Source organism: Mesocricetus auratus, unplaced genomic scaffold (assembly GCF_017639785.1).
Source record: "Mesocricetus auratus isolate SY011 unplaced genomic scaffold, BCM_Maur_2.0 Super-Scaffold_100003, whole genome shotgun sequence".
In the NCBI taxonomy this organism is placed as follows: domain Eukaryota; kingdom Metazoa; phylum Chordata; class Mammalia; order Rodentia; family Cricetidae; genus Mesocricetus; species Mesocricetus auratus.
The window spans coordinates 77,692,085-77,718,743 of record NW_024429188.1 but is presented as its reverse complement, the minus strand read 5'-3'; the positions used below and the strand labels follow the sequence as shown (position 1 = coordinate 77,718,743).

General features: G+C 44.6%; 1 protein-coding gene across 1 annotated transcript in view; it reads left to right on the top strand.

Moving 5' to 3' along the window:
- Window positions 1-26,659, top strand: part of Col4a6 (collagen type IV alpha 6 chain) — a 290,710-nt gene that overhangs the window by 261,946 nt on the left and 2,105 nt on the right. The window contains exons 24-44 of the mRNA XM_013122309.3: window positions 2,085-2,156; window positions 2,409-2,516; window positions 3,510-3,731; window positions 4,098-4,259; window positions 5,831-6,001; window positions 6,713-6,856; window positions 7,673-7,798; window positions 8,232-8,413; window positions 10,918-10,981; window positions 11,609-11,683; window positions 12,130-12,237; window positions 12,331-12,438; window positions 15,069-15,140; window positions 15,411-15,536; window positions 19,342-19,458; window positions 19,801-19,962; window positions 20,111-20,209; window positions 22,067-22,213; window positions 22,680-22,796; window positions 24,048-24,239; window positions 24,925-25,211. Coding sequence (XP_012977763.1) covers window positions 2,085-2,156; window positions 2,409-2,516; window positions 3,510-3,731; window positions 4,098-4,259; window positions 5,831-6,001; window positions 6,713-6,856; window positions 7,673-7,798; window positions 8,232-8,413; window positions 10,918-10,981; window positions 11,609-11,683; window positions 12,130-12,237; window positions 12,331-12,438; window positions 15,069-15,140; window positions 15,411-15,536; window positions 19,342-19,458; window positions 19,801-19,962; window positions 20,111-20,209; window positions 22,067-22,213; window positions 22,680-22,796; window positions 24,048-24,239; window positions 24,925-25,211 — 2,861 coding nt within the window. The remainder of the gene's footprint in view (window positions 1-2,084; window positions 2,157-2,408; window positions 2,517-3,509; window positions 3,732-4,097; window positions 4,260-5,830; window positions 6,002-6,712; window positions 6,857-7,672; window positions 7,799-8,231; window positions 8,414-10,917; window positions 10,982-11,608; window positions 11,684-12,129; window positions 12,238-12,330; window positions 12,439-15,068; window positions 15,141-15,410; window positions 15,537-19,341; window positions 19,459-19,800; window positions 19,963-20,110; window positions 20,210-22,066; window positions 22,214-22,679; window positions 22,797-24,047; window positions 24,240-24,924; window positions 25,212-26,659) is intronic.

The window sequence follows — 26,659 nt, the reverse complement described above, 5'->3', positions numbered from 1 at the left end:
CTTTCCCCTTCGTTCAAGAATTCTGGGCCCCAGCAGGGTACAGGACTCCCTCCCAGTGAAGGAAGGTTCCTGTTAATAGAACACATTTCCACAATGGGGAAACACCTCTCAGAGATAGCTCTGCAACCTTAGTGTGTGACATGATGGCCATCTTTATAGCTGTGGGCAATATGACCAGAAGAGTGCAAGATCTAGAAAGGCTATCAAGTACCATCACAATACTGACTAAGGTAGGAAGCAAGGGATTGACTTACAGGAGCTGCTCTCAAGGAAGATAGAGACTGCCATTGGCTGAGCATGCAGCAGGGTGCCAGGCACTGCATCAAGTGTGTCTATCTCTGTTTCATGTACTGCTCACAGACACTATTGGATAGGTAGTTCCCCTTTGACATACAAGGCTCAGAGAACTTAGGATTTCTCCCACACAGGTGTGTAATAAAACACCAGCTTAAGTTCTGTCTGGCTCCTAAGCCCTGTATAACCAGAGCATATACTGTTCAATTCCCAATATTGGCATAGGACTAAAACAAGTGAGTTTGTTTGTTTTATTTGTTTGTTGTTTGTTTTTCAAGATAGGACTTCTCTGTGTAGTTTTGGAGCCTGTCCTAGTACTCACTCTGTAGATCAGACTGGCCTCGAACTCACAGAGATCCACCTGCCTCTGCCTCCAAGTGCTGGGATTAAAGGTGTGCACCACCACCACCTGGCTTGTTTGATTTTTAAGCAAGACTTTGTATTGGAGAGCAGACGTAAGTAAAAGGAGAAATGGCAGTTGCTTGTGTAAGCAGTCTGACTCATAGGCTTTATACATAGTTTTCAAAAATAATCTTAGTCTATATGTATAGTTTTTAGAGCTGTGGGGGTTTTTTGTTATTTTTTTAACAAATGTTACAGAGTTTTATTGGAACCATTGGCTCTGTAGTTTAAGACAGACCTTGGGGGATCGTTTTAATGAATAGGACAGGCTAATTTTAATTAACATAGCAATTGTTTATAAATGGCACTTGAGGAAGTCCACAAACAATCTGCCACCAGTAGTTTATTACACCTCCCCTCTGTGATCCTACAGACTATTTATTTGCAGTATGAATGAGGAAAGAAGAATTTCCTACAGAAAAGGCTGTGAATACTAATTTCATCACCTTGAATACCAAAACTAACTATCTCTATTCCCTGAGTAGCAGAATTTACAGTTTCCAGTAAGGAGTTGCGGAATCTCAATTTGTCTGTCATGACCAAGGGAATGGTATTAAGTATTTCCTTAGTTTAGACATACACATATCTGAACAAGGACAGCCAATAAGTTTTAGCAGACTCAAAATGAATTGCTTTAAATGAGTCCCATGCTTTGAAGAAAACCCTCTTGCAAAAAAAAAGTATTAGGCCTGGAGAGATACCACAGTGATTTGGAGCACTGACTGCTCTTCCAGAGTACCTGGCTTCAGTTTCCAGCAACTACATTGAGGTTCCCAATCATCTGTAACTCCAGTTCCAGGGGATCCAACACCCTTTTGTGGCCTCCATGGGCACCAGCCACACATGTGGGGCACAGACATACAGGCAGGCAAAACACTCATATGCATACAATTTTAAAAATACATGTATAATTTTTAAAAAGGAAGAAATGCAGGTGTGAACTTGAATAGCTGTGGCTTCAAGTTATCCACTCTAATGATGTAGGCATCACAAACTCTCAGTGCTGAAACTTAAGTGCCCATGCTAGGAAGAGACACTGCCTAGGAATGGTGATCACACAATTGCTGCTTGCTGCTGTTCCTGCACAGGCCACCTCTAAGAATCCTTATTAGGTAACACCCTCTGCCTAGCTGGCTGCTTGCCCATCAGGCACCGGTGGTTCAATAAGTAATACTCTATTACCTGAACACTAAGAACAAGGATAAGCAATTGCACTAGTAACGCCTCCCAAGAGTTTCAGATGCTAAGTTTTGTGTATGTGTGTGCTCCTAGCTGCTGAGTGGGGGAGCTATGGTTGTCCACTAAATAGAATAGGAGGAAAGCAGTATATGAGGGAAACTCTTCTTTTGTCTTGGTGAGTTCACAGTCCCATGTCTTATTATTTACAGGAGTCACCTTGCCTTGTATTATTCCTGGGTCATATGGTCCATCAGGATTTCCTGGAGCTCCTGGATTCCCAGGTATGGAATGAGGCCAGAGAAAGTAGGCACACATTAAGGGCCTTGAAACAAAGGAAGCAGGGGACCCCAATAGCAATTAGGGTAGCGCTCTAGGGTTTTTGAGCAACTGAGAAAACAGTTGCTGGAGAGTGTGGCATGGGGAGGTGAGACTCAGGGAAGACAGCAAAGAGTAGGATTGTTGACTAAACATCCCAAGTCTAGCCTATCCGGGCTAGTGTTCCTGCCCCTCACTATCTACACTTGGGGTTTCAGGCTCTAAAGGAGCTCGGGGCCTCCCTGGAATTCCAGGCAAGCCTGGTGCTCGTGGAAGTAAAGGAGAGCCCGGAAGTCCGGGATTAATTCATCTCCCAGGACTGCCAGGTAAGGAAAGAAGTCATCCCTTGTGTGGCTATTATGTTGGGATTGTTTAAACTCTCCACTGATGACAGTAAACTAGGTCTACTCCCTTGTGTAGCTGAAATGGATTGAGTTCACTTCCAGGCAAAATGCAATAGAGAACCATAGAATGAGGGCATAACACCACAATAAGGGCCACATAAAACCAATGGAGGCAACGCCTTAACTCTCAGATGAGGAAACTAGTATTTCACAAAGCCACTAGTGACAAACACAGGACTCTGTAGTTGTCTGCTTCCCAGTCCTGTGACAATATCCTAGATGAACTTCTTGGGAGGTCAGAGAAAGAGGTTCAGATCAGTCCAAATCTACCCATGTCTTCTCCTTTCTAGAGCTGTTCCAACCTGTGCTACAGGACAGCAGGGTACCACTGCTTCTCTGACTATGTTCCCTGGGTCAGCACCTGCAGCACCTAGGAACTTGGTAGTCATGCCAATTCACAGCCTGCTCACAATGCCCAGGGAGCAAAAGCTCCAGGATAGAGCCTATGTCACTATAAGTTCTAAATTCTGTGTTACTATAAGTTCTAAACTGCCATCGCTTTAGTGCTCGAATCCTATCCTGAGTCACCTGCTCTAGTGTTTAGCATTGCTTTAGGTCTCTCCACTACTTTCTGCCCCCTCAAGAAAGAGGGCATGACAGCTGGAGTTTAACAATTGCAAGATAACCTGAGCTTTGGACAGGCCTTGTTGTGACTTGGGCTCTTAGCAACTACTGAGCCCCAGAAACAGGAGCAGGTTGCTAAGCTGTGCCTATTCCCAGCCTCCCAGAACTAGACCTTCCTCCCACTCATGTGTTGTAGTCTCTATCTCTGCACAAATCCTCGGAGGAATGGAGACTGCTAATCATTATTGGTATGTTAGCTTTTGTATTAGAAAAATCGGTCTCAGTTCTCTATCCAGATAAATTGCTTATAAACATCCATGGCCTTTTTTACCTTTCCCTCTTTACTTTTAGGATTTCCTGGACCTCGTGGGGAGAAGGGATTGCCTGGGTTTCCTGGGCTTCCTGGAAAAGATGGCTTGCCTGGAAAGGCTGGCAATCCAGGTTTACCAGGTTCCAAGGGAGCCACTGGTGACATCTTTGGTGCCGAAAATGGTGCTTCAGGGGAGCAAGGCCTACAGGGATTGCCAGGGGACAAAGGATTTCCTGGAGACTCTGGCCTTCCAGGATCCAAGGGTGACTCTTCTTGACCCTATACTTAACAATGAACAGAAAACTTGATTGTAACTGCTGTGTTTACATAAATACATGCATGAAATACATGGCTGAATCTGGAATAATTAATTAGGGATCTAAAACGGCATTTTATTCTTTCTCTCTTTGGGGGAAATTTTTCCTTATGTGGTTAGAGTCCATTTTCCTATCATAGTAATTCCAGGAGTAGTGTAACTAATAGTCAAATTCTTGCAAAGCTGCTGAGAGGAGAAGACAGTGTCACCTGAGGTGACTCCTCGGCCAAGCTCTTCCATTAGAAGATGGTTTGGTGACCCAGAGCCTCCCTGTGATCCAGGCTATAAACATCTGTCCCCTCTTTTTTATTAGGTTTGAATGGGAAGTCTGGTATGCTAGGCCCCAAAGGTGAGAGGGGTAACCCTGGAACACCAGGAGCACCAGGACAGCCAGGACCCTCAGGGACTAGTGATCCACTTGGCATCAAGGGCACATATGGACTCCCAGGAGCACCAGGCCTTCCAGGCATTCAAGGTAGGTCCATTACAGAAAGAACCCCAACTTGACAGACTTTAGCTAGGCCCAGGCATCCTGGGGACTAATGGTGACTCTGTGACGTGGTCAGAATCTAGGAGATTTGGTTTCCCTAACCTTTCTAGTGTCAAATCCCAAATCACCCTGGCTGTGCCAAGCAGAACACATTGCTACTGTTTAGCTTCTAACTACGACAGCAAATCTCTGCCATTTTTGTCTTCCATGGCCTCCTGCCTCCTTTTGATGCTTTGGTCTGCCTCTGGCCTTTCTCTATTAAAGAAACCACCCTGTGTTGAGGTGTGTTGTACCGTCACTGGGGCTATGGTGAGCCTGCTTTGACAGAGAAGCTGGGGCTGAACTCCCCTCACCCTCACCCCACACACACCCCTGCCCAGTGGCCTGCCTGTCAGGGGAACATGCCTCTGAGGATCCATAGGCAAGCAGTGGTTTTCACTCAGTAACAAGGACTTTGATACCATCATCCCCACTCTGCCTCCTTACTAAGTTGCCGAAAGCTGAGTTGTTTGCTGAGCCATTAATATTTGCTTTATCCCCTTTGTCCTTCTGTTTCTGGAGTCTTCATGTAAGCTGCTGATGTAAAGAAGAAAAAAACAGTCCACAAGCTCACCAACTAAGACTCCCCACTAGGGAATTATCTGATTATCCACTATAACATGGCCTTGCTTACAAGGCTAGGGATCGCTGAACCCCTGCTAGAGGGTTGGTTCCCATTGTATTCTGCTCTCTTGTTACAGACCTCTCTTCACAACTTCCCAATGGAATCCTGGGGCTGGCAGCTACTTGATGCTTTTCATTTCATGGAAAGCTAAGTCAGCCATTCATTCAGGTCTTCGGGAGCCCAAATACTTGTGTCGTCATTGATTTAATTCTTTGCTTTTTTAATTTCCTTGCTTTGTACCTGGACATTCCACTTTGGCAGCAGCTCAGGAGATTAATCCCATTGACCAACTTAAAGCATGGTGACAGGAGGCTCAGAGGGTCCAGGAGATCAAATGGGCCTTGTGGGTCTCTACAGTACTTGTCACTAGGGGGTCTTTCAAACCTAGTGCCAAGGAACTGGCTGACTTAACTGCTTGCTTGAGGGATTAAAAGGGCAAACCTGTATCCAAGACTCCCTGGGAAGATAGAACAACAGCTCAGCTTTAACCTTCACTTCGCCAATTGGCTGGAGAAACAACCATTGCAACTGGATTCAGAGTGTATGTGCCGGGAAACCGGAGCCCTGTTGCCACCCTGGCTTCCCAGAGCTCCATTTAGAGGCTCCAGTGTAAACCACGTTCATAAAGGAAGAAGTTAGAATCACAAGGCGGTTTCCAACTCACCACTGTGCCATGCTAGAAGCCAAAGGCATTTAGCGTGGTACTCTGGGTGGTAGGTACTAATGCTCTGAGCAATTTATCACTCAGATTTTTGGCAGCTCTCATTGGGTATTGTTAAAGGGCCATAGACAAAACTTAACAAGCCAGCCAATCAGAACCAAGGGGAATAAGCTATGGCCCAAATCTGACCAGAACCTCACTTAATGGCTGGCCTGTGTTCTTTCCATTCAGGGCAATCTGGGAAAAAGGGTCAAAGAGGTGACATAGGTCAACCCGGGTCAACTGGAAAACGAGGTCTACCTGGAATAAAAGGCCTTCCTGGTTCTCAAGGTTCAACTGGTTTCCCTGGAAGCCCAGGTTTGCCAGGAGTCACTGGGTTACCAGGCATCTCGGGCCAAAAGGGTAAGTGAAGTAATAGGGAAGACCAGTGAAATGGACAGGGGCTACATAGAAGGAGCATTCATTCTGAGCTGCCCAAGTAGTTCCCTCCCCTCTGCCCAGGAACAGAAGGCAGGCAGGCTTTCTGGAGCAAAATATTTAGACCAGGCTGGTACTAAATGAAGATGGTCACCTAATGTGAGTCACTCTAACTGCTTGTTGTGTGGGATAGTGGGATGCTTAACGTGGTCAGAAAGGATCAGGACAATAACAGCTGCATACAGATCACTCATCATGACACATTACAAGTAGCCTAACAGCTCTCACCTCCTGTGATTTCTATAGCAGTGGTTAGGTGTGTGGCATCTCTGTTTTGAACAAGAGAAAATGGCTAGTCTCAGGACAAGGCATACAACCGGTTAGCACGAAGGGCAGGGTTGTGCTCACCTCTTTCCTCCTGGATGTAGGCTTTTTTTTGACATGTACTCTGAACTTAATGACATAAAGCAAAAGAGACCACATCTTCAAGTTTTTTTTCTGGTGCTTAGTGTTGTGTGCCTGTTCAGAGAGTCCCAGGATGGGTAATAACTAAGAAGCTTTGTAAAAACTGAGACTCTAGAGTCAGAGAAACATGTGTTCCACTCCTTTTTCTTAGCTCTGTGAGATTGTGCCTCCCTTTGTCTCCTCGTATGTACAACAGAAACGTTAATAAAAGAAAGTCTTACTTTTCAACAGGTGAAAGGGGGTCCTCTGGACCAGCAGGGTTTCCTGGCTTACCTGGCCTTCCTGGTATCCCTGGAGCTGGTGGATTAAAGGGATTTCCCGGGTCATTTGGAAAGGTGGGACAACCTGGACAGGCTGGTACTCCAGGTGAAAAAGGTGAGAAAGACAGAGACACAGATACAGACAGACATACACACACACACACACACACACACACACACACACATACACACACACACACACAGAGAGAGAGAGAGAGAGAGAGAGAGAGAGAGAGAGATTCCAAAACAACCATTTTGTTTTTCAAAGTGTATGTTGCTTGTCAACTTTGTCATTCATGTGATGAATGCCAACTCTGTATTAGGCAAACATTTGAACTTCTGAATTAAGTCCTTTGAAAACAAAGGACTATTCCCTTCAGAATCAACACTACATGTTATGGACTGTGTTAGTCAGCTTTTGACTACTGGAGAAAAAGTACTAGCATAAACAATTTGTAAGAAGGAAAAGGTTTAGTTTAGATCTTGGTTTCTGAGGATTCCATCTGTGCTCAGTTGCTGCCTTTGGGCCTGTGGGGGCACAGTACATCAGTAGAGCATGGCAGCTGGGAAGCAAAACTGAGGAAGTGGTAAGAATGAGAGTCCCACAGTCCCCTTCAAGAACATGTACCCAATAACTCGACTCCCTCCTATTCAACTCCAGGCATCAACTCCATTATATACTCCCAGCTCATCCTTGGGGAAGAATTTTGAGTAGGGTCTAAAGTTATTGATGGCTTTGGGTTTCGAGAAAGATAGAGCATACTCAGAAATGCTGAGTTTGAGGATGGGATAGGGAAGAGGATAGAAAGGCCTAGGAACTTGGCTTGGCTTGGGGGGGTAGTGTAGTAAGAAACAATATAAAAGTCAGCCCTATTGTGACTTTGTGTGTAAACTGTCTCTCATGCTGACCGCCTGCTCTGCCTCCCTTCAGGAGACAGAGGGGATCCAGGGTCAATCGGCGTATCCAGTCCAAGACCTCCGATGCTGAACCTTTGGTTCAAAGGAGAAAAAGGCTCCCGAGGTTCTGCTGGATCCAATGGATTTTCTGGACCTAGAGGTGCTGAGGCAGGGGATGTTCAGGAGTGATTTTCAAGAAAGGATTTACAGCCATCCTAGGCTTCCTTCCTGAGAAAAGCAAAGCTTACCCCCAAGAATGGCAGTGTGGGAGGCAACATGGGGTTCAAGGAGACTATCTTCCCTCTTCCTGAGTGCCCCTCGATCTTTGAGACTGCTTTGTACCATTGGCACTGTAGAACTGAAATTTTGACCCACAGTCTGTGGTATCCAAAAAGAGCCTGGTAGGTAGTAAGGCATAGATATTGCCCAATGCTAGAGCTGGAGTGACATCAATGGCCCCTCCTTCCACTATCACCCCAAGCTAGTTCCCTTTACCTGAGAGTACACTTGGTATATGACTTTGGTCACCTTAACCTAGACAAACATTTTTGTTGCCTCTAGCCCTTTTCTAATAGGTTTTGCTTCTTTCCCAGGTGACAAAGGAGAGCCTGGCATCCCAGGGTTACCAGGCCAACCAGGAGCTCCTGGACAGTCTAGTACCATCAAAGGACTCAGTGGGAACCCAGGTTCCCCTGGATCTGTGGGAAGAATTGGATTACCCGGCCTGAAGGGGTCCGTAGGGATTGCAGGTTTCCCAGGAATGCCGGGAAAGAGTGTAAGTTTATCCGGAGTCCTGTCTCTTCACCATCAAAGAACCTTTACAGCATAGGCACATGCCCTAGGTTGCCATCTTCCAGATTCCAGGCCACTTGCCAAGCCTTGCCCTCAAGATAACCTCAGAGCCCTCACTCTCCCCATGTGTGTGTGACACATCTTCCCACCCTTTTCCTCAGCATCCTCTCCTCTGTGTCTTTACTCCCATTATTGTCCCCATATGGCAAAGCTTCCTGCCTACTTTGCAGTCTCCAACACCTGCCTGTTCTTAAACCACCATCCCACCATGAGTTGCTGGACTGCTGCTGGGCTGGCAAGGCACTTTCCGTTGCTCATATCAAACTGCTCCTAGTTGGTTCTTTAGAGAATCTCACTTGCTCAGCAAGATTTCTTGAACTTAAAAAGAATAGCCTTACAAGACTTACTATTTGCACCCCACTGCCAGCACGCTACAGCCAATATTAAGCTGGACATATTGTAAAAAATCACAGATTGTGGGAGAAGGCTGCTAAGGTTTGGTCTTGCTATGCTGTCAAGGGAGGCCTTGCACCTATAATACTCCTGCCTCACCTGTGCAAGTGCTGGGATTACAGGTATGCACTCTCACACCACAACTAGACATAAGTATAGGGTTTGGTTTTGACTCAGTATTAAGCTTAGGACAAGTGCTCTACTACTAGGCTATATCTCTAAGCGAAGCATTCAGAGATTTCTTGGTGGTTTAGTGGGAAGGTGTTTGACGTACCGCAGTGGACAACTATCAAAGGATCAAGTCTAGATTATCTGGACTTTTAAAAGGCAGGGTCGGGGCTGCAGAGGTGGCTCAATGGTTAAAAGTACTTGCTGTGCTATTTGGATGGCTTACTGCTACCTATGAACTACAGTTCCAGGGGATCCAATGCATTCTTTGTCCTCCATGGTCACCTGCACGCATGGCAGCAGTATTCTCACAATATTCTCTGTGTGTGTGTCCCTCTCTCTTTTCCTCTCTCCCTCTTTGTCTCTCTCTCTTCCTCTTCATCTCCCTCTCCCTTTCTCTCTCTCTGTCTTACACACACATATGTAAAAACATAAATAAGACAGAGTAAACTGGAATGGGTTTGACAGATAGACTTGAATTTGAATGTCAGCAGGCTCCATTATTCATTTGCTCTGTGATCTTGTGTGCCTTGCTTAATTAAGTTCCCTGAGCCTTATTTCTTCATCCATTAAAAAACGTAGACTAATGCCCAAACTTTCAGACAGTAGTGAAGATTAAATAGAGGAGACATGCAAAGAACTTACCATTGTGTCAGACACATGGAATGGTCTGCATAAGTAGTAGTCTGATCAAATGAATTAGGCACAGAACACCGTACTCCCTGCAAGCAAATTCTTGCCTTTCAAAAGCATTAGTCCATCTTATAGGGAGGATACACTGACATGGCTCAAACATTCTCCAAAGAAATCATTCCAGGCTTAAAGCCCTGACAACTCACAGAGGGGGAGGGATAGAAACAAAGTAGGGATACATCTGGGGAGGATGAGGTCCCGGCATAAGCAGAGATTCACATTAGGAACGTCTATATTGAGAGCAGTGTGCTATATGAAGTCAGGACAGGAAACAGGCAGAATGGTGAGGGTAATATTGAAGGTAGTGGTCCAGTGAACACAGTGATCCAGCTCTTTACCCAGTGTCCAGTGCAAAGCACTAACTGGAATGTGTTTTTACTGGGTACATCTCTAAATACCTCAAACCATACTAGATACCATGAGAACAGCTGAAATTAGCTGACATAAACACTCCCCAGATACAGAGTGTTCCAGAAAGCTGCCAATGAGTGCTGGTGGATTTTCCTGTGAATATGGAAGCTAATCATCTAAATGCACCTGCACACCTACAGCCTACAACCTGGTAACAGGACAACCTCATGTTCCTTGTGGAGCCTGCAGCAGAGGTCTAGCCCTGCTTAAGAAAGCAACACTACTGTTTTTGATTGTTTTTTCTTCCCAGTTTTGAGATGGGGTCTCACTAGGCTGGTCTGGAACTTGTGAAGTTCCTGCCTCTGTTTCCTGAGTGCTGAGATTATAGACATGCGCCCTCGCACCTGGCCAAAGTGATGATTATATGACACGACTGTATAGCTTTGGCCAAAGTGGTGGTAGCTAAATATCTGCAGAGCAGATTGAATGTCTGGCCTAGGGTTCATGACCTATATTTTCTAAGACTTAATAATTAATGCAACCATACACTGACTCACCCAGATTTCAATTCTGATAGGTTACAAATGACATGACTAGGAATAATCTCCAGATGCAGTATTCTCCCCCTGCAAGCCCTAAGTATGCATGTCTGTCCTTGGCTCATCCCCTTCCCATCTACAGGAGATATCTCCTGTTCCACCTAACACAGAGTATGTTATCAGCATCTCCCAGGTGATGGCTAGGGGTTAGGAGAGAGAAGAAAGATAAGGTAAGCATCTCTGAGCTCTAGGCAAAAATAATGATTTCTATATTGCATTGAAGGGTTCTCAGGGTCGCATTGGAACTTCTGGCCCCCTGGGAGCAACTGGTATCCCGGGTTTAAAAGGTAGGCAACATTTTCTCTTTTGATATGTTTGCCTAGACCAAGGTGGTATTCTATCAATCAATAACTTAGGGGGTGGGCAGAGCTGTGTTTAGAGGGAAAATGAATTTTGTTTGTATTTCCCATTTGACCAAATACCCTCTACATTCCTTGCTCTTCAAAGACAATGCAAACAGCAGTGGTGCCTGCCAAAATCTCTTCATGGCGCTTTCATGGCAAAAACAAAAACAAAACAGCAACAACAACAAAAAACATTCCTTTGGCTTTTTATTTTGACCCACCTTCTTTCAAAACAGCTCAGAGCAACTCTGAGCACAGCCCTGAGGCAGAAGCAGTTCCCACCTTTACATGAATCACTATTCTAGTTGTGTTTCAGGGCCCACTTAGCCATCTTCTCACATGTACCAGGCCTAGTGATGTGTTTCCAATGAACCGGTGCTCTGTATGAGAACATCTCCTGCCAGTATCTTGGAAGAACCCCAGATCCTTTTACCCAGTGGGTGGTTTTGTCAAGAAGTTCCTCTGGCCATATTGAATCTGAATTGAGGAAGAAAAGATTGCTTTGGCAAAAAAAAATAATGAACACTTGTTTTTCCTGACCATTTGAAAAATTACATTTTATACCTGCAGGAGATCAAGGCCAAACACTTGGTATTTCTGGAAGTCCAGGACCCAAGGGACAGCCTGGTGAATTAGGCTTTAAAGGTAAGACTGGGATATTTTCGCATACACCTCACAAATGTTTCAGAACTTAAGGACCAGAAGGAATTGTGGAGACTAGCCCCAAGTTCTTCAGTGCCCATCTAGTAGATACCTATAGTTTTCCCAGACAAACTGATTTGTACACTGATAAGGACTTTTAGCCTGGTATACCCCCTGAAACATGGTTTGCATATTTTCATCTAAACTTGGGTGCATAAACATCTCAGTCCATCATTCGTGCTTCTGGAAGGCACTCGGAAGAAAAGCCTGCTTACATCTCAGTTGGGAACAGCTCCCAAATACAAAAACAACTGACATAATCTTTCCCAGTGTTTCTTCATTGAATCTAGTTGCCTCAACATCTCAAAATGCTTTCACCTTCCTACCCATGGAGGAGCATAATTCCAGAAATGGGGACTAATAATCCAACAATTTTCTTGACCTTGTAGGTGTAAAAGGAAAAGATGGGCTAGCTGGTGACAGAGGTTACCCAGGAAACAAAGGTGATGATGGAAAAGCTGGTACTGCTGGAGATCCTGGCCTTCCTGGCTCCCCAGGTACTATACTACTTGACAAGTTTATTCTGAAGAAATTAAGATTAGCTTCAATCCATGCCCTATTCTGAATGTCTTCCTTTGTTTTACACTTAGGACTTCAAGGGATTTCAGGTATGAGAGGAGACCCAGGCCTCCCAGGATCCCCTGGCCATTTGGGCTCCATTGGCCACCCTGGACCTTCTGGCTTAATAGGACCCAAAGGTATGTGTGTTTGTGAGGAGGAAGTGGGAGGAAGTGTCTTTTCCTCAATAACACATGGTAACTACTTCCTTGGAATATAGCAGCTAGGCCTAAGACATGCTTAGAGTGAGATGCTACATGATGATTAATGGGAAAGAAGAATGTAGAATGGACTAGAGATATAGCTCAGTGGTTAAGAGCACTTACTTTTTTGCAGAGGACCTGAGTTTGATTCTCAGCACCCAATGGTGACTCACAACCATCTATAAATCCAGTTCCAGGTGATCCAGTGCCCTCTTCTAACTAACATGGGCACCAGGCACTTGTGTAGTTCATACATGCAGGCAAAATCCTCATACACATAAAGAAAATAAATATTTAATTGGAAAAAGAATGAAGAAGAAAGGAAGAAATGTGAACAATTATGAATGTGAATAGAAGAATGTGAGTGCAACAAAGAAACGTATTAACAAGAAAGACACATTAGTTTTCCATTACTATAATGAAATCCCTGTGGTTGGTTATTTAGAAAAAAATAGATTCAGCTTCAGCTTGTAGTTTTTGAAGCAGTAATACCAAAGAGCTATGGTACTGACTTTAAGGAGGACTGTACCCCAACTACATCACCTCATGAGGATGACATCATGGCAGATTATGAGAGAGAGAGAGAGAGAGAGAGAGAGAGAGAGAGAGAGAGCGATCACAAGTCAACTCAGTAAGAGACCAAAGTGTGCAGATGGAAGTTTCTCTCCTACCCCATCCTGCAGTCGTTCAGTCCCAAATAAACATACAGAGGCTTCTATTAATTCTAAACTGTTTGGCCTATTGCTCAGGATTATTACTAACAAACTCTTACAACTTAAATTAACCCATAATTCTTATCTATGTTCAGTCATGTGACTTGGAACCTTTTCTTAGTATGGTATTCTCATCTTGTTTCCTCCAAGTCTGGCTAGTGACAGAGTCTCTGCCTTTTCTCTTCCCAGAATTCTCCTAGTCTGGTAGCCCCACCTATACATCGTACCTGGCTATTGGCCAATCAGCATTTTATTAAAACAATACGAGTAACAAATCTTTATAGTGTACAAGAGAATTATCCCTCATCAAATATGAGAGGTAGGGCCAGTCGTACTCTTATGTAACAATTCCCAATTATGAAAACTTGGGGTCCATGAGAACTACCTTACCCCTTTTGTGGAGGGTCCCAGAGACAAAACCAACTTTCCCTAAACCTCACCTCTCAAAGATCCCACCAACCCTCATTATATCACAACAGAGACCTTTGGGAACACATTGAAACTATGTCCAAGTGAAATGGTTAATATTGTTAAATTGATAAGGTCTCAGAATCACCTTGGAGACAAGCTTTGGGGATACCTTTTAAAGGACAATATAGATTTGGTTAGCCTCTGGGAATACCTGTGAAGAATTATCTAAATTGGGTTAAATTGAGGTGAATACACCAACCTTAACTATAGGAAGTACCAGTCCATTGACTGGAGTCCTGGACTGAATAAAATAGGAGAAACTGAGCTGAGAACCACCATTTATTACCATCTACTTCATGACTATGGATACAATGTAACCACTTGCCTCAAGTTCCTGCTGCCATATTTGCCTCAGAATGATAAATAGATGGTACCCTCAGATTACAAGCCAAAATAAGTCTTTTCTCTTTTTAAGCTACTTGTGTCAAGTACCTGATCACAGAAATGAGAAATGTAACCACTACATGAAGCCATAGCAGAAAGCTTTTGCCTTAGCATATATTGTCTTTCCTTGCTTTAATTTTCTAGAACCAGTTTCTGGTTCTACTAAAAATACCTACTGTCGGGGAGGTGTAGCTCAGTTGGTAGAGTTCTTATCCAGCATATACAAGCCCTAACTTCAATCCCCAGCACTGCATAAAGCAGAGTGATGACACACAGCTATAATCTCTGCAGTCTGAATGTGGATATAGGAAGATGAAAAGTTGAAGGTCACACTCAGCTACATTGAGAGTTATAAGCATCCTGTGGAACATGAGACTCTATCTCAAACAAACAAAAATAAGAAAAGTGGACAGACCTATTTATTTGGACTTGTGATTTTAGTGGTTTTCGTCCACAGTCATCATGTGGCTTCATTATAGGTGGACCTACGGTAAGGAAGAATGATCAGGAGTGTGTTGAAGACACAGGAAGCAGTAAAAGGCAATGCCAGGAAAAAGTACCCCCGTTCATGACATGCCTTCAGTTAGCTACTTCCTCCAATTAGTCCCCACTTCATAAAAGTTCTTCTACCGCTCAATAACTCATTAAGCTTTGAGTCACATTGAATTAATGCATTTCTAAAGTAAGAATCATGGTAGTCTAATGAGTTCCTAAAGACTATGCCTCTGAATATACTCTGATGGGGTGGGGGATGTCTGCAACAACTCTTACTAGGGAATAAGCCTTCAACACTTGACCTTTGAGAGACATTTTAGATTCAAACCTTAACAGATAATTAACTGCCATCTTGCCCTTAAAGTTGCAGTGGCCCTTATAAGAATCATGAGAACCCAAGGTACAGGGTGTATGTTAGAAACTGGCTATTCTTCTGTAGCGTAATGAGTGAGTTATGCTTCAACAAAGATGACTGGAGCCATTTCTGATGTTTTCTCTCCTCAGGATTCTCTGGACCTCCTGGATTACACGGACTGAATGGACTTCCAGGCACCAAGGGTACCCATGGAACTCCAGGTAAGAAAAGCCCTGAAAGTCAAGTTTAAGGACATAAAGCTCTTCCAGAATCCAGGAGGGAGTCAGTCATGTGTTCTCGACTGCAGCGTATCCCATATCATGGGATTCAGATCTCCTTACCAGTCTTCAATTGGAGGGTCTTAATATGAGGGGAAAAGAGAATGTTTTGTCTTTCTGTGAGAATGAGCTTTTCTTCCAGGCCACAGGGTAGTCAATTCCTGAGGGCTGTCTCCTCCTGAGCTCTTCCCCTCCCTCTGCATTTCTTCCTAGGAGCCAGTGTCACTGGTGTTCCTGGGCCTGCTGGCCTGCCTGGTCCCAAAGGGGAAAAGGGAATGCCAGGAATTGTCATCGGAGATCCAGGAAAACAAGGTCCAAGGGGACAAAAAGGTGACCGAGGTAAGTGAGTCCAAGTCAGACCTTGCAGAAACAGAATGAGGCCTTGGCTGGGGATCAGGGTTTGGGATTGATCAGGGCCACGTGTTTCACAGGGTTGAATTATGATTGGCTTTCCGTTTTTGAGAGTCTAATAACCCTTAACAATGACTGCTAAGGAAAGGATGGCGGCCTATTCCTATGGGTTTCCAGTAAAGATGGGGAACAGTCTTCCAAATGCCCTCTAGCCTTCAGTTTCCCCCTGACTCTCTCCAATTAAGCTCTAGACATCTTTTTTTCACACTTGGCCAGAGCCAGGAAAATGCTTCTAAGGAGAAGAGTTTGTCCATTTAGTGAGATCTTAGTTACAATTTCCTTGGTGCTCCATGGGGATGGGAGACACCACCTGGCAGAAGAAACCCATGATTGAGAGAATAAGGGCCTCTCGAGGCCAGGCCCACAGTCTGTACTCTATCAAGATCAGTTATCTTTTCATACAGCAAATTCCACCCTGATCTCAGCTCCCCACACTGCTTGAAGTCTTTCTGGATGTCCCTCTAGAAAAGTTCTCAAAAAGTAAAAAGGAATTGCCATTCTTCAGCTTCTTTAGCAATGTCTGGAGACCCATAATGTCTCCCACTAAATGTAAAGCAAGAAATGAATACAGTATAGTCTGGTGGCTAAAAGAATGACCTCTAGGTTTACATTTCAGGTCTCCCTTTCACTGAGCTATGTGATCCTGAGCAATGAAGTTACATGCCTGGCTCTCAATACCAAATGAACTCGTAGTATTTTTTCTTTCTGTAAAATGGATATAATCACAGAACTGCCTCACAGATTTTTCAGAGGACTCTATCAACCGTAGGGTAATGAGCATCAAGGAACACATCTTAATGTCTCACAGATGCTCCAGAAACACTGGGCACTATGTTATTACAACTTGGGAAGTGATAGCTGCAATATATTTGGGGCCTTAGATCTCAACACACTTTTGGTTTACATAGTATACATATGTTTCCAGGAACTATATTCACACATTAATTCATTTCCTGCTGCACTTTGAATTGGGACATCTGTTGTTTCTGTGTTTAATCTTTCTGTTGCTTGGGACAAACTTGTTCTTTTGGGAAAGCCAGGAATTTCCCCAGAGGAAAGGCTCAAAGTGGGGTCTGACTCCGCAGAGCAATTGTGACTTCTTTCCCAGGACACAGAGAAGACAGGACCAGAGGGAAGCATATGGCATTTCTTCTTCTGTTTGTAAATCTTGACTGTGAATGTCTAGTTATCAAATTATTCATTTACTTTAGCTGACATGAAATCATAATTACAATTATGGTAAACAGCACACATCAAGATGGATATATTATAGAGACATAATTATGAGGAGCAGCACATCACAAAGGAATACATTTGGTGTGGTTCTGTCATTAGATATTTAAAATAAGCAAAACAACCAACATACTGTTTGGGGATGCAAATATTCATGAACAAATTATGATGAAATGGAAGGAAATGAACACAGAATTTGGGAATGGCTGACTCTGAGAGGAGGGGCTGGAATCTATGAATGCTACACACATAATTAACAAGATAATTACATCTTCATTTTTCTTTAGTGTGGCAATGGAGTGCAGATGTGTTCATCATACCTGGATTATTCTTTATTGAATATTTTGAACAATTTGGTTAAGAAGAATACAGCATGTATCGTACCCACCAGAGGAAACTGTCTGTGATTTGCTAGTGGAAGCAAAACAGACTTAGTCTAAGAACACTTCATTCCCTGTGCTCACAATACCTTTAGCTACATGATTTGCAATTATACTGTTGTTTTCATATTTGCATTAAATCCTTAGAGCCTACATTTATGTATTAAGAATTTCTCTGGCATTGGAATCAGTTAGCAAAACCATCATTTTGCATTCGAAGCTTCTCATTTAGAACATTTTAGTTTTCATCAAATAACATATGAGGACTCACAAGATGGCTCAGTGGGCAAAGGCACCTCAGTTACAAGGCTGACAACCTGAACTCCATCTCTGGAACCAAACTTAAGGTTGAAGGAGAGACCCAACTCCATAGAGCTGTCCTCTGAGCTCCACTCATATACTGTTACACACCACCTCAAACACACACACACACACACACACACACACACACACACGCACACGCACACACACACACACACAATAATGATAAGTAGTTAACAATATGAGATTTGGGCACTATAAGTCAGTAGTATATTTATTTAGTTTTTGATAATATATTAGTATAATTATAAAGTCAAGAAGCAGATAAAGGGCAGGCAAGTCTTCAAAAACCAACATGGAGGAGTCTTAGAATCTGTAGACTACCCACGCATACTCCATGACATGTGGTTCTATGGTATTTCCCTTGTTGGCTTAGCGTAATTTTGGCTGATATAAAATGGGTACGTTTTCTACATGCACGTATACATGTATAAAGTTCTGTTTCCAGGAAAAAGCATAAAATATATCTTTCTTTTCAGATCCTTGCCTCAATGAAAAAGAAAAGTCCTTCGGAGAGTCATCATGACACAGCTGACAATGCTGTCAGTAGCAACATGTAGCTTCTTGGTGCTTATTTGTTTTTTGTTTTTCGCCTACAGACTTAAAATTAACAAGAACCTTTTCTCAAAATCAACCTTTTGTTCTCCAGTTTTCTTTGTGATTCAGTGTGTCAATGAGCTATTTTTAAACACCTGCTTTGGCTAATCTATCACCTCTCTTTATAAGTTTACATGGATTTACCAGTTTTAAAAAGGCAGATATAAGATGGGAAATTGAGTAATAATACTTTTGGATTTTCCTTCTCACACACAAAAAACAATCTCAGCCAACAGATTTTATCAAGCAGATTACACTTAATTTTCTCATTTGATACTCCATTAGAATATGCCAGTTAACAAATTTGTTCCATGCTTACTGTACAGCAGGAACTTCCACATGTGTGTAGGTGGTTTTGAGGTTTCCCCATCAATTGCCATATGTGTATTTCACATACATTAAATAAATATTTTGTGATCTGATGAAAGTTTTTGTTTTTAACTTACAGTATAAATTGTTCCACAAATCAAAAACATGTAAAGTAGTATGTGAGTTTGAGCAAAAGATTCTGCAAATGCTCGATTACATAACTATTCACTTTGACTGATTACATAATTATTCACTTTGGCCAAAGGGGAACAGGTGTCTGGTCCAGACAAAAGTGTTCAACAGGCAACTAAGCAGTCATCCCACTTATATGGTACCTACAAAAGACTAGGGTTTTTGTTTGTTTGTTTGTTTGTTTGCCTAGAAGTGCCAGGAGATAGCCCAGAAACCTAGGACACCCAGAGAGATCCATAGTAACCTTGCTGCCTCCGTTCCAGATGGTCTGGCTTAAGTCATACAGTAGCTGTAACTTTTGGACAGCATCAGACAGCTGTTAGGAAAATTTGTTTGATGGACCAGTGTGTTTAATAACAACACTTGAGAAACTTACATTCCAGCTACTCAGCCATGCCTTCTTTTATTTATGGTTTGGAGAAAAACAGCCTAAAATATTTCCATCACCAGTGAAATTGGGGAGCTAGAAATTTCCATAGCTCTATCCCGATAAGATGAAGCTCCGGCTGGAAAGGAAGAGTCTGAGCCTTTCTTATTTACTTTTGTCTGTTCTCCCGGAAGGTTGGATGAAGACAGAAGGAGCCCTCTGCTGGTGTAGACTGGTTTTGCAGCTTCCTTAATGGCTTCCATTTTCTGAGTGCACCAGGCCCTCTCCTAGACATGGGAAGCCCAGCAAGCCCCATTTTATTTATTCTTTGCAGGTCTCCCAGGTCTCCAAGGTCCTGCTGGTCCCCCTGGAGCCACAGGCATCTCCTTGCCCTCAGTCATAGCAGGACAGCCTGGTGACCCCGGGCGCCCAGGCCTAGATGGAGAACGAGGTAAAAAAAAAAAAAAAAAAAAAAAAAAAAAACCAAGAAGCCCTAAATAGAACTGGCCACCCTACTTTGATATTTGCATATATGCTTTATATAATTCAGTCGTTTCCCTGCTGCTGGATGCGCATGGATCTGCTTGGCCACAATTTATTCCCTTCCATCAGGATATCAGGGACTAGAACTGGCTGCCTTTTGCTGAGGTGTTTCTGAAAGTCAGGGCATGGAGACTGCAAGGACAGCAACATAAACCCCTGAACTAGGAATGGGCTTTGGCTACCAAGTCCCTAGGCCTTCAGCAACCTCCCATCTTCCTGCACTTCATTACTGTTCCAATCTCATCCCTAGGCCGCCCAGGCCTTCCAGGACCTCCAGGTCCCCCTGGGCCATCCTCAGACCAAGGCGACTCTGGAGACCCTGGCTTCCCTGGAATTCCAGGCCTTCGAGGGCTCAAGGGAAACCAAGGACTTCCAGGGCTCTCTGGCCTCTCTGGAGATCTAGGGCTGAAAGGTAGGTCTGTTCCACCTGCTGCAAGACACATGAGCCACCATTGCACCGTCCGTCCGGTGGCCCTGAACAGGACAGTGTTCTTCCGGCCCGGTCTCCCTCCATCACCGCCATGTCAACACCTGACTTGTTTTCCTTTGGTCCTTGCCAGGCATAAAAGGGGAGCCTGGCCTCATGGGGACTCCAGGCAAGGTCGGGCCACCAGGAGACCCGGGATTTCCTGGGATGAAGGGAAAAGCGGGGCCAAGAGGTGAGTGCAGGGCAAGTTCTGGGTCACTGAGCTGTAGAGGGAAGGGGTAGAGCATGAGGCTGAGGTTCTTTTAGAAGCCACGCTGTCCAAGTATACCACAAAAACAACTAGAGGATCATGCTCCCCAACCCAGGAGGTAGTTTCTCTACTTTGGAGATGCCTCTGTCTCCATCTGCTCTCTTTGCTGTCATGGGTTCTGCCACTGACTATAGTACTTCTGCTCTGCCACTGACTATAGTACTTCTGCATTACATCTAGACCACCACCCTCATTGTCTCAGCTCAGAAAAGAAGCAACATTCTATCCTCAAGGCAAATCCCTACCTGGCATTCAGTCCATCAACAGCCGCTGAGGGCTGTATCCCCTATCAGGCCTTACACCTGCTCACTTTGCATCAAGTCTGCTGCCACCTCGAGGTCCAAGCCATCAACATTCCTCACGTGGTACCTTTCCTCCTCCAACAACAACCATTTCTTCGCATACAGTTGCCGATAAAAAACAAACCATTCTATTCATGGTATAGAAATGAACTAACTGTAGCCCATAAAATCACGTGTGACACCTCCCTTTCCATCCTCATGCCAGCCTGTCCCCTTTACTGCTCACTGGACTCTCAAATAGTCACCCCTTCATTTTACCACCCTCTCTCCCTCCTACTAGTTCCCTTCTCCCTGGTTGGTCCATCCTCTGTTTATGACGTATATATGTATGTTTGTATATATCTCACACATCATGGCGTTCTCTAATGCTATCCATTTGCTTGTAAATGACATACTTCTCTTTTCACTATGACTAAAGAAAGTTCTTTCGTGTATATGTGCCATATTTTCTTTGTCCATTCATCTGTTAGTGGACACTGAGACTGGCTCCAAACCTTGGCTATTGTGAATACTACAGGGATAAACATGCATGTGCAGATATCTCTGTGGTATGCTGACTTTGGAGTCCTGTAAATATATTACCAGGAATTGTACACCTGGCAATTCTACTTTTCTGAGAAGCTCCAATATTGATTCTCATGGTGCCTGTGCTAGTTTATATTCCAATCAGTACTGTATATGTTTCCTGATTCTTTCTTGCCCTTCAATTCTTTAAATGTCTATGTCCTTCCGATACTTCTGATGTTTCAACAATTTCACCTAAACAGTCACTAGTGATGAAAATCCACTGACGACACTAAAGCAGGCCCCTCTACCCATACTCCCATGTTCCTTCCCAATATAACTGCATTATTCACTGCCTTCACAGTTCTTCTTAAAATTTACATGATGGGGTTAATAGTATTTGCCAGATTGTTCATTGTTGTCACTAGGCCACAATCTCCGTAAATGTCCATCACTACTCTAGTCTCTCGTGTCTCAGGACCTTGACATACAGTAAGCACCCAATAAACACTCAGTGAATTAGTAAACAAGTTATTCTACTTGTAAGGTAGCTGACTTGGGTGGGGCTCTAGGCTGAGATGCCAACGGCGCCCCTGGGTTGGCTACATTTCTACAGCATCTTTGGTACTGCATTATGACCAGTGTGTAAGTAAATAACTGCTCCATCCCTGAGCCAGGTCTCAGCCTACTAAATTTGCAGCAGACATTTCCTAATTGCCTTCCACCTAGTAGATTCCATACTGAGCTATGAGAAGCCAAAATGAATGTGACTTTTTCCCTTGCCTTGACCACAAGGACCCACTATGAAGGAGACAGGGAAAAGAAGGGCCCATCATGGGTTATGTGACCTGTCCTGGAGGCCTCAAGTGGAATTGTGGGCACAAAAGAGAGAGCGACTGCCAGGCTGAGGGAGGGACACCTGTGTGGCTCCTCTGCCCCAGCCTGACACTGCTATTTCACCACCTGCCCTCAGGCTTTTCCGGCCCCCAGGGTGCTCCAGGACACACACCAATTTCTGAAGCTATCCAGGTTCCTCCGGGGCCTTTGGGGCTTCCGGGCATTGATGGCATCCCTGGCCTCGCAGGAGACCCTGGGCCTCAAGGCTCTGTGGGTCTGCAAGGTAAGAATGGCACCAGAGACAGGGAGCTCCTGGGAAGCTGAGAGGCCTTGGCTGAGAGGCTGACTCTACTTCTTGGCTTGGCCTAGTTCTGAGAAGATACCTTCATCAAGCATGTCCCTTGTTACTTCAGAAGGCTCCTAAACTCCTTGCCAGGGAAGGGAAAGGCCAGAAAGTCAGTGGGGCAGTATTTATAGTTGCCTTCAGAGAACAAGTGAGTGTCTCCCCTAGATAACTAGCTATCTCTAAAGTTCTGTTTGGAGATATATATGTGGCGAGTGACAAATGTGAGCACACAGTAGTGGACAAAGCATGGGGACGGGGGACAGGAAATCTGACTTCTAAGTCCTAGCTTTGTCCCAACAGCTTGAGTTATTACTCTCCCTGAGCCTTCACATGAGTCTTAGGAGAGAGACTCTGGACCTTCCATACTGAGCCCTCGTCTACCTTGTGGATTTTTGCTCTACAGGTTCTAAAGGTCTACCTGGCATCCCTGGCAAGGATGGCCCCAGTGGGCTTCCAGGCCCACCTGGAATCCTTGGTGATCCTGGTCTCCCAGGACTACAAGGACCTCCAGGATTTGAAGGTGAGGTGAACAGAATCTGGAAACTTAGTTAACCCTGTGGTGAATTTGCCACTATCGGAGGGCTCACAGGCTGAGTTCTTGTCTGTCTTAATATTCTATTGCTGTGAAGAGACACCATGACCAAGGCACCTCTTATGAAAGAAAGCATTTCATTGGGGCTTGCTTACAAGGGTTAGTCCTTTATCATCATGGAGGGGAGCATGGCAGCAGGTAGGTAAGTACTGGAGCAGTAGCTGAGAGCTATATCCTGATCTATGGAGGCAGAGGGAGGGAGAGAGAGACAGACCCTTGGCTGAGTTTGAGCTTTTGAAACCTCTAAGCCCATCCCCAGAGACAAACTTCCTCCAACAATACCACACCACCTAATCCTTCGAATAGTGCTACTCCCTGGTGACTCTGGCAGCCATTTTTGTGGAGACTACTACATTGTCCTTCATTCACACTACACAGCCTCCAGACTATGAAAGGGAGTCCTGCATGATTCAAGAAGGCAAGAAACTTTTCCAAATCCTTGTCTGGGTTCTCCAGCTTTTTTTTATTTCTTGACCAGTGTCTTGCTACACAGCCCTGTTCACATTCAAACTCACTTGCATCAAACTCCTGGTCTTCCTGACTTTACTTTTCATGGCTTTCTGTGTTACTCTGACATGGATAGAGGTGTAGCTCAAGCAATAATGTTGGAGACGAGGTATATCTGCTGTTTGTTCAACTACTTATCCTCCCTTTTATACCGAGGACAACAAATCACTTGTCCTTGATAGAAAATACTTGAGAGGCTCAATAGTAAACTGTTGCAGTTCAATTCATATCCACCATGGACAAGAGAGGTAAATGAAGGCTTGTCCTTCTAATGCTAATGTTATTTATAATGCTTCTGATTCAGCAGCTAGTTAACTCATGTGAGATACTTCAAGGCTGGGCATGAGAATGATTCCACTATCACTTACTCTCAGAACCCAAGACCAGGTATCTGGAGAAGGGTAATGGATAGTATACTCTTTAAAAATGGGAACTATGTAACTGGACACATGAGTTGGAGTTCTAGCTCACTGATCTTCTAGTTGTGGAAACTCAGAGCCTCAGTTTCCTCATCTGCAGAGTAGCCTGCTAATAGTGCCAGCTCCTGAGGACATCAAAATCAAGTGGCTCAGCACATGTATATGATGGGCCTTACACTATGTTTAGGACCAGTGAGTGGCTATTGTCACTATCATCGGCACCATACTTACTTGTATGTTCTTTTCTTCTCAGGAACTCCAGGGCAGCAGGGTCCCTTTGGGAGGCCTGGGATGCCTGGGCACAGTGTGAGAGTGGGCTACACACTGGTCAAACACAGTCAGTCAGAACAGGTGCCACTGTGCCCAGTCGGCATGAGCCGGCTGTGGGTGGGTTACAGCTTGCTGTTCGTGGAGGGGCAGGAGAAAGCCCATAACCAGGACCTGGGTAAGTACTGACTCTGACATCCAGCCCTTGTTACCTATCCTACAAGGACTGAGGAGTGACCTCTTCTCTTCTCACAGCCCTTTAGACTCATGATTGTGAGGGAGGCCACAAGCACTTAGCTCTGGGGTCAAAAGGATTTGGGCTCAAAGTCCTACCATTGCAGAGCAATATATACCCAGGGTAAATTATTCAAGCTCTCCAAGCTTTCATCGTCCCTTAATGGGACTAAGCTATTTCTGGTACATGTCACATAGAGTGGTGTAGGGCACTCATGAATCACATAATGTAAAATATATTTAAGCCTCCATTAAGTATTAGCGATTAGTTATAACAATAGTAACATGACCTGCAGGGCAGGGATGATTACTCCAGGATTAATTGCATTAGCAGCAGGTGTGCTAACCCGTAAATGTCAACTCAATCTATTAAATGTTGATTTTACAAAGCAGATTAATTAGGGAGTGATTATTCACTTTATCAAAAGATTTTCATCATTATTCAACTCCCTTGGTACATTTATGAAATGACTTGATCCTCGAGCTCCAGCATGTACCAGAGTCACCGGACTATACAGAGAGAGCCGTCATGCTCTGAGCAAGCATTTCACAATTTTAGCTACTGCAGGCCTTGTGCCCCTGCCCATTAGCCAGCACTTACGTGATCCTTGCCCATGTTCTCTTGCCAGGATTCGCTGGCTCCTGCCTGCCCCGATTCAGCACCATGCCCTTCATCTACTGCAACATGAATGAAGTGTGCCACTATGCCAGACGCAATGATAGATCCTACTGGCTCTCTACTACGGCCCCCATTCCCATGATGCCTGTGGGCCAGACCCAGATTCCCCAGTACATCAGCCGCTGCTCTGTATGTGAGGCACCCTCACAAGCCATTGCCGTGCACAGCCAAGACATCACCATCCCACAGTGCCCTTTGGGCTGGCGCAGCCTCTGGATCGGTTACTCCTTCCTCATGGTAAGGCCTTGAACCATTGTGTCCCTCAGTGCAGACACAGAGATAGAGGAGAGAAGAACTCGGGAAGGGCCTTCCCCTTGATCCCAGGCTCAAGGGACACTTTGAATTTAACAGGAAGAGAGATGAAGATAGGAATTATGAACCATTATGGTTTTGGGGGAAGACAGCAATTCAAACCTGGTGTTCTGGACTGAGAACATGTATGAGTCACAAGCTAAGGCAGTGCTCTCTGTGTTCTTCAGTTTTGTAACTACCAAAGGAAGAATGTCACACATTGTAATGTGGAGATACTGGGGGGAATACTGTCCTCACCTGAGGCCAGCACATGATTGCACTGATGAGGCTGAGCATAGCATTCTCTGCCTTGCTATCCATCCTCCCAGATCTGTGTAGCTTCTGCTGTCTCTCTTCTTGCTATCTCTTTTTTTAAATTTCCATGAAGGCACACTGTGCATGTATGGCTTTGTGAACATTTTTGTGGCCTCTCAATTTTGGTATGTGTGCGTGTGTGTGTGTGTGTGTGTGCATGTGTGTGCGCGTGTGTGTGTGTGTGCGCGCGTGTGTGTGCGTGTGTGTGTGTGTGTGTGTGTGTGTGTGTGAAGGCAGTGACCAGACATGCTGTGTGTCTAGCTAAGAAAGAGAACATCAATAAAGCCAAGGAGATGGTTCTATAACCATCAGGGATGTGTCTTCGAATAAAATCAGGAGTGAGGCTAAGATAACTCCCACGGAAGTCCCACGCTTGGCCAGGGCGTCTCCAAAAATCGCCAAAGGCCCCAGTGTAACTGCCACCACCAATCCCTGACATTTATCAAAAGCCCGAGTCATCAGCTAAGTATCACTCTCTGAAAGTTCAGCAAACTGGAGGACAAGTGGCCCCGCTGCTGGCCACTTGCTGATGCCAATGTGCACCAACTCAGCCTCCTGTGCTTCCAGCTAAGCTGAAGGGAGGTGGCTGCAGTGTAAACCAGGAGGTCTGGAGGAACAGTGACGGAAGACTGCCAGTACATGAGTAGCCCAGAAACGGAATTCCCAGGACGCCCTCTGATGTGAGGGAGGCCTGAGACATTTTAGCTCAAATACACCCAGGCCTTCTTTAGTAAGGTATCATCAGGTGACAGATACTGGATGTCACCCTAAAGGGTGTGATACAGGTAGAAAATAGAAATAATTCTAGCGTGGGTTATTTCAGGATGAGTACTATAGTGGGACATGCTGTTAAAAGGAACATTAGCCAGGCGTTGTTGGCACATGCCTTTAATCCCAGCACTCGGAAGGCAGAGCCAGGTGGATCTCTGTGAGTTCGAGGCCAGCCTGGTCTACAGAGCGAGTTCCAGGATAGTCAGGGCTGTTACATAGAAAAACCCTGTCTTAAAAAAGAAAAAGAAAAAGAAGAGGCACGGGGGAATATTACATTCCTTTCCCCTTCTCAGAGGGTAGTGCACAGT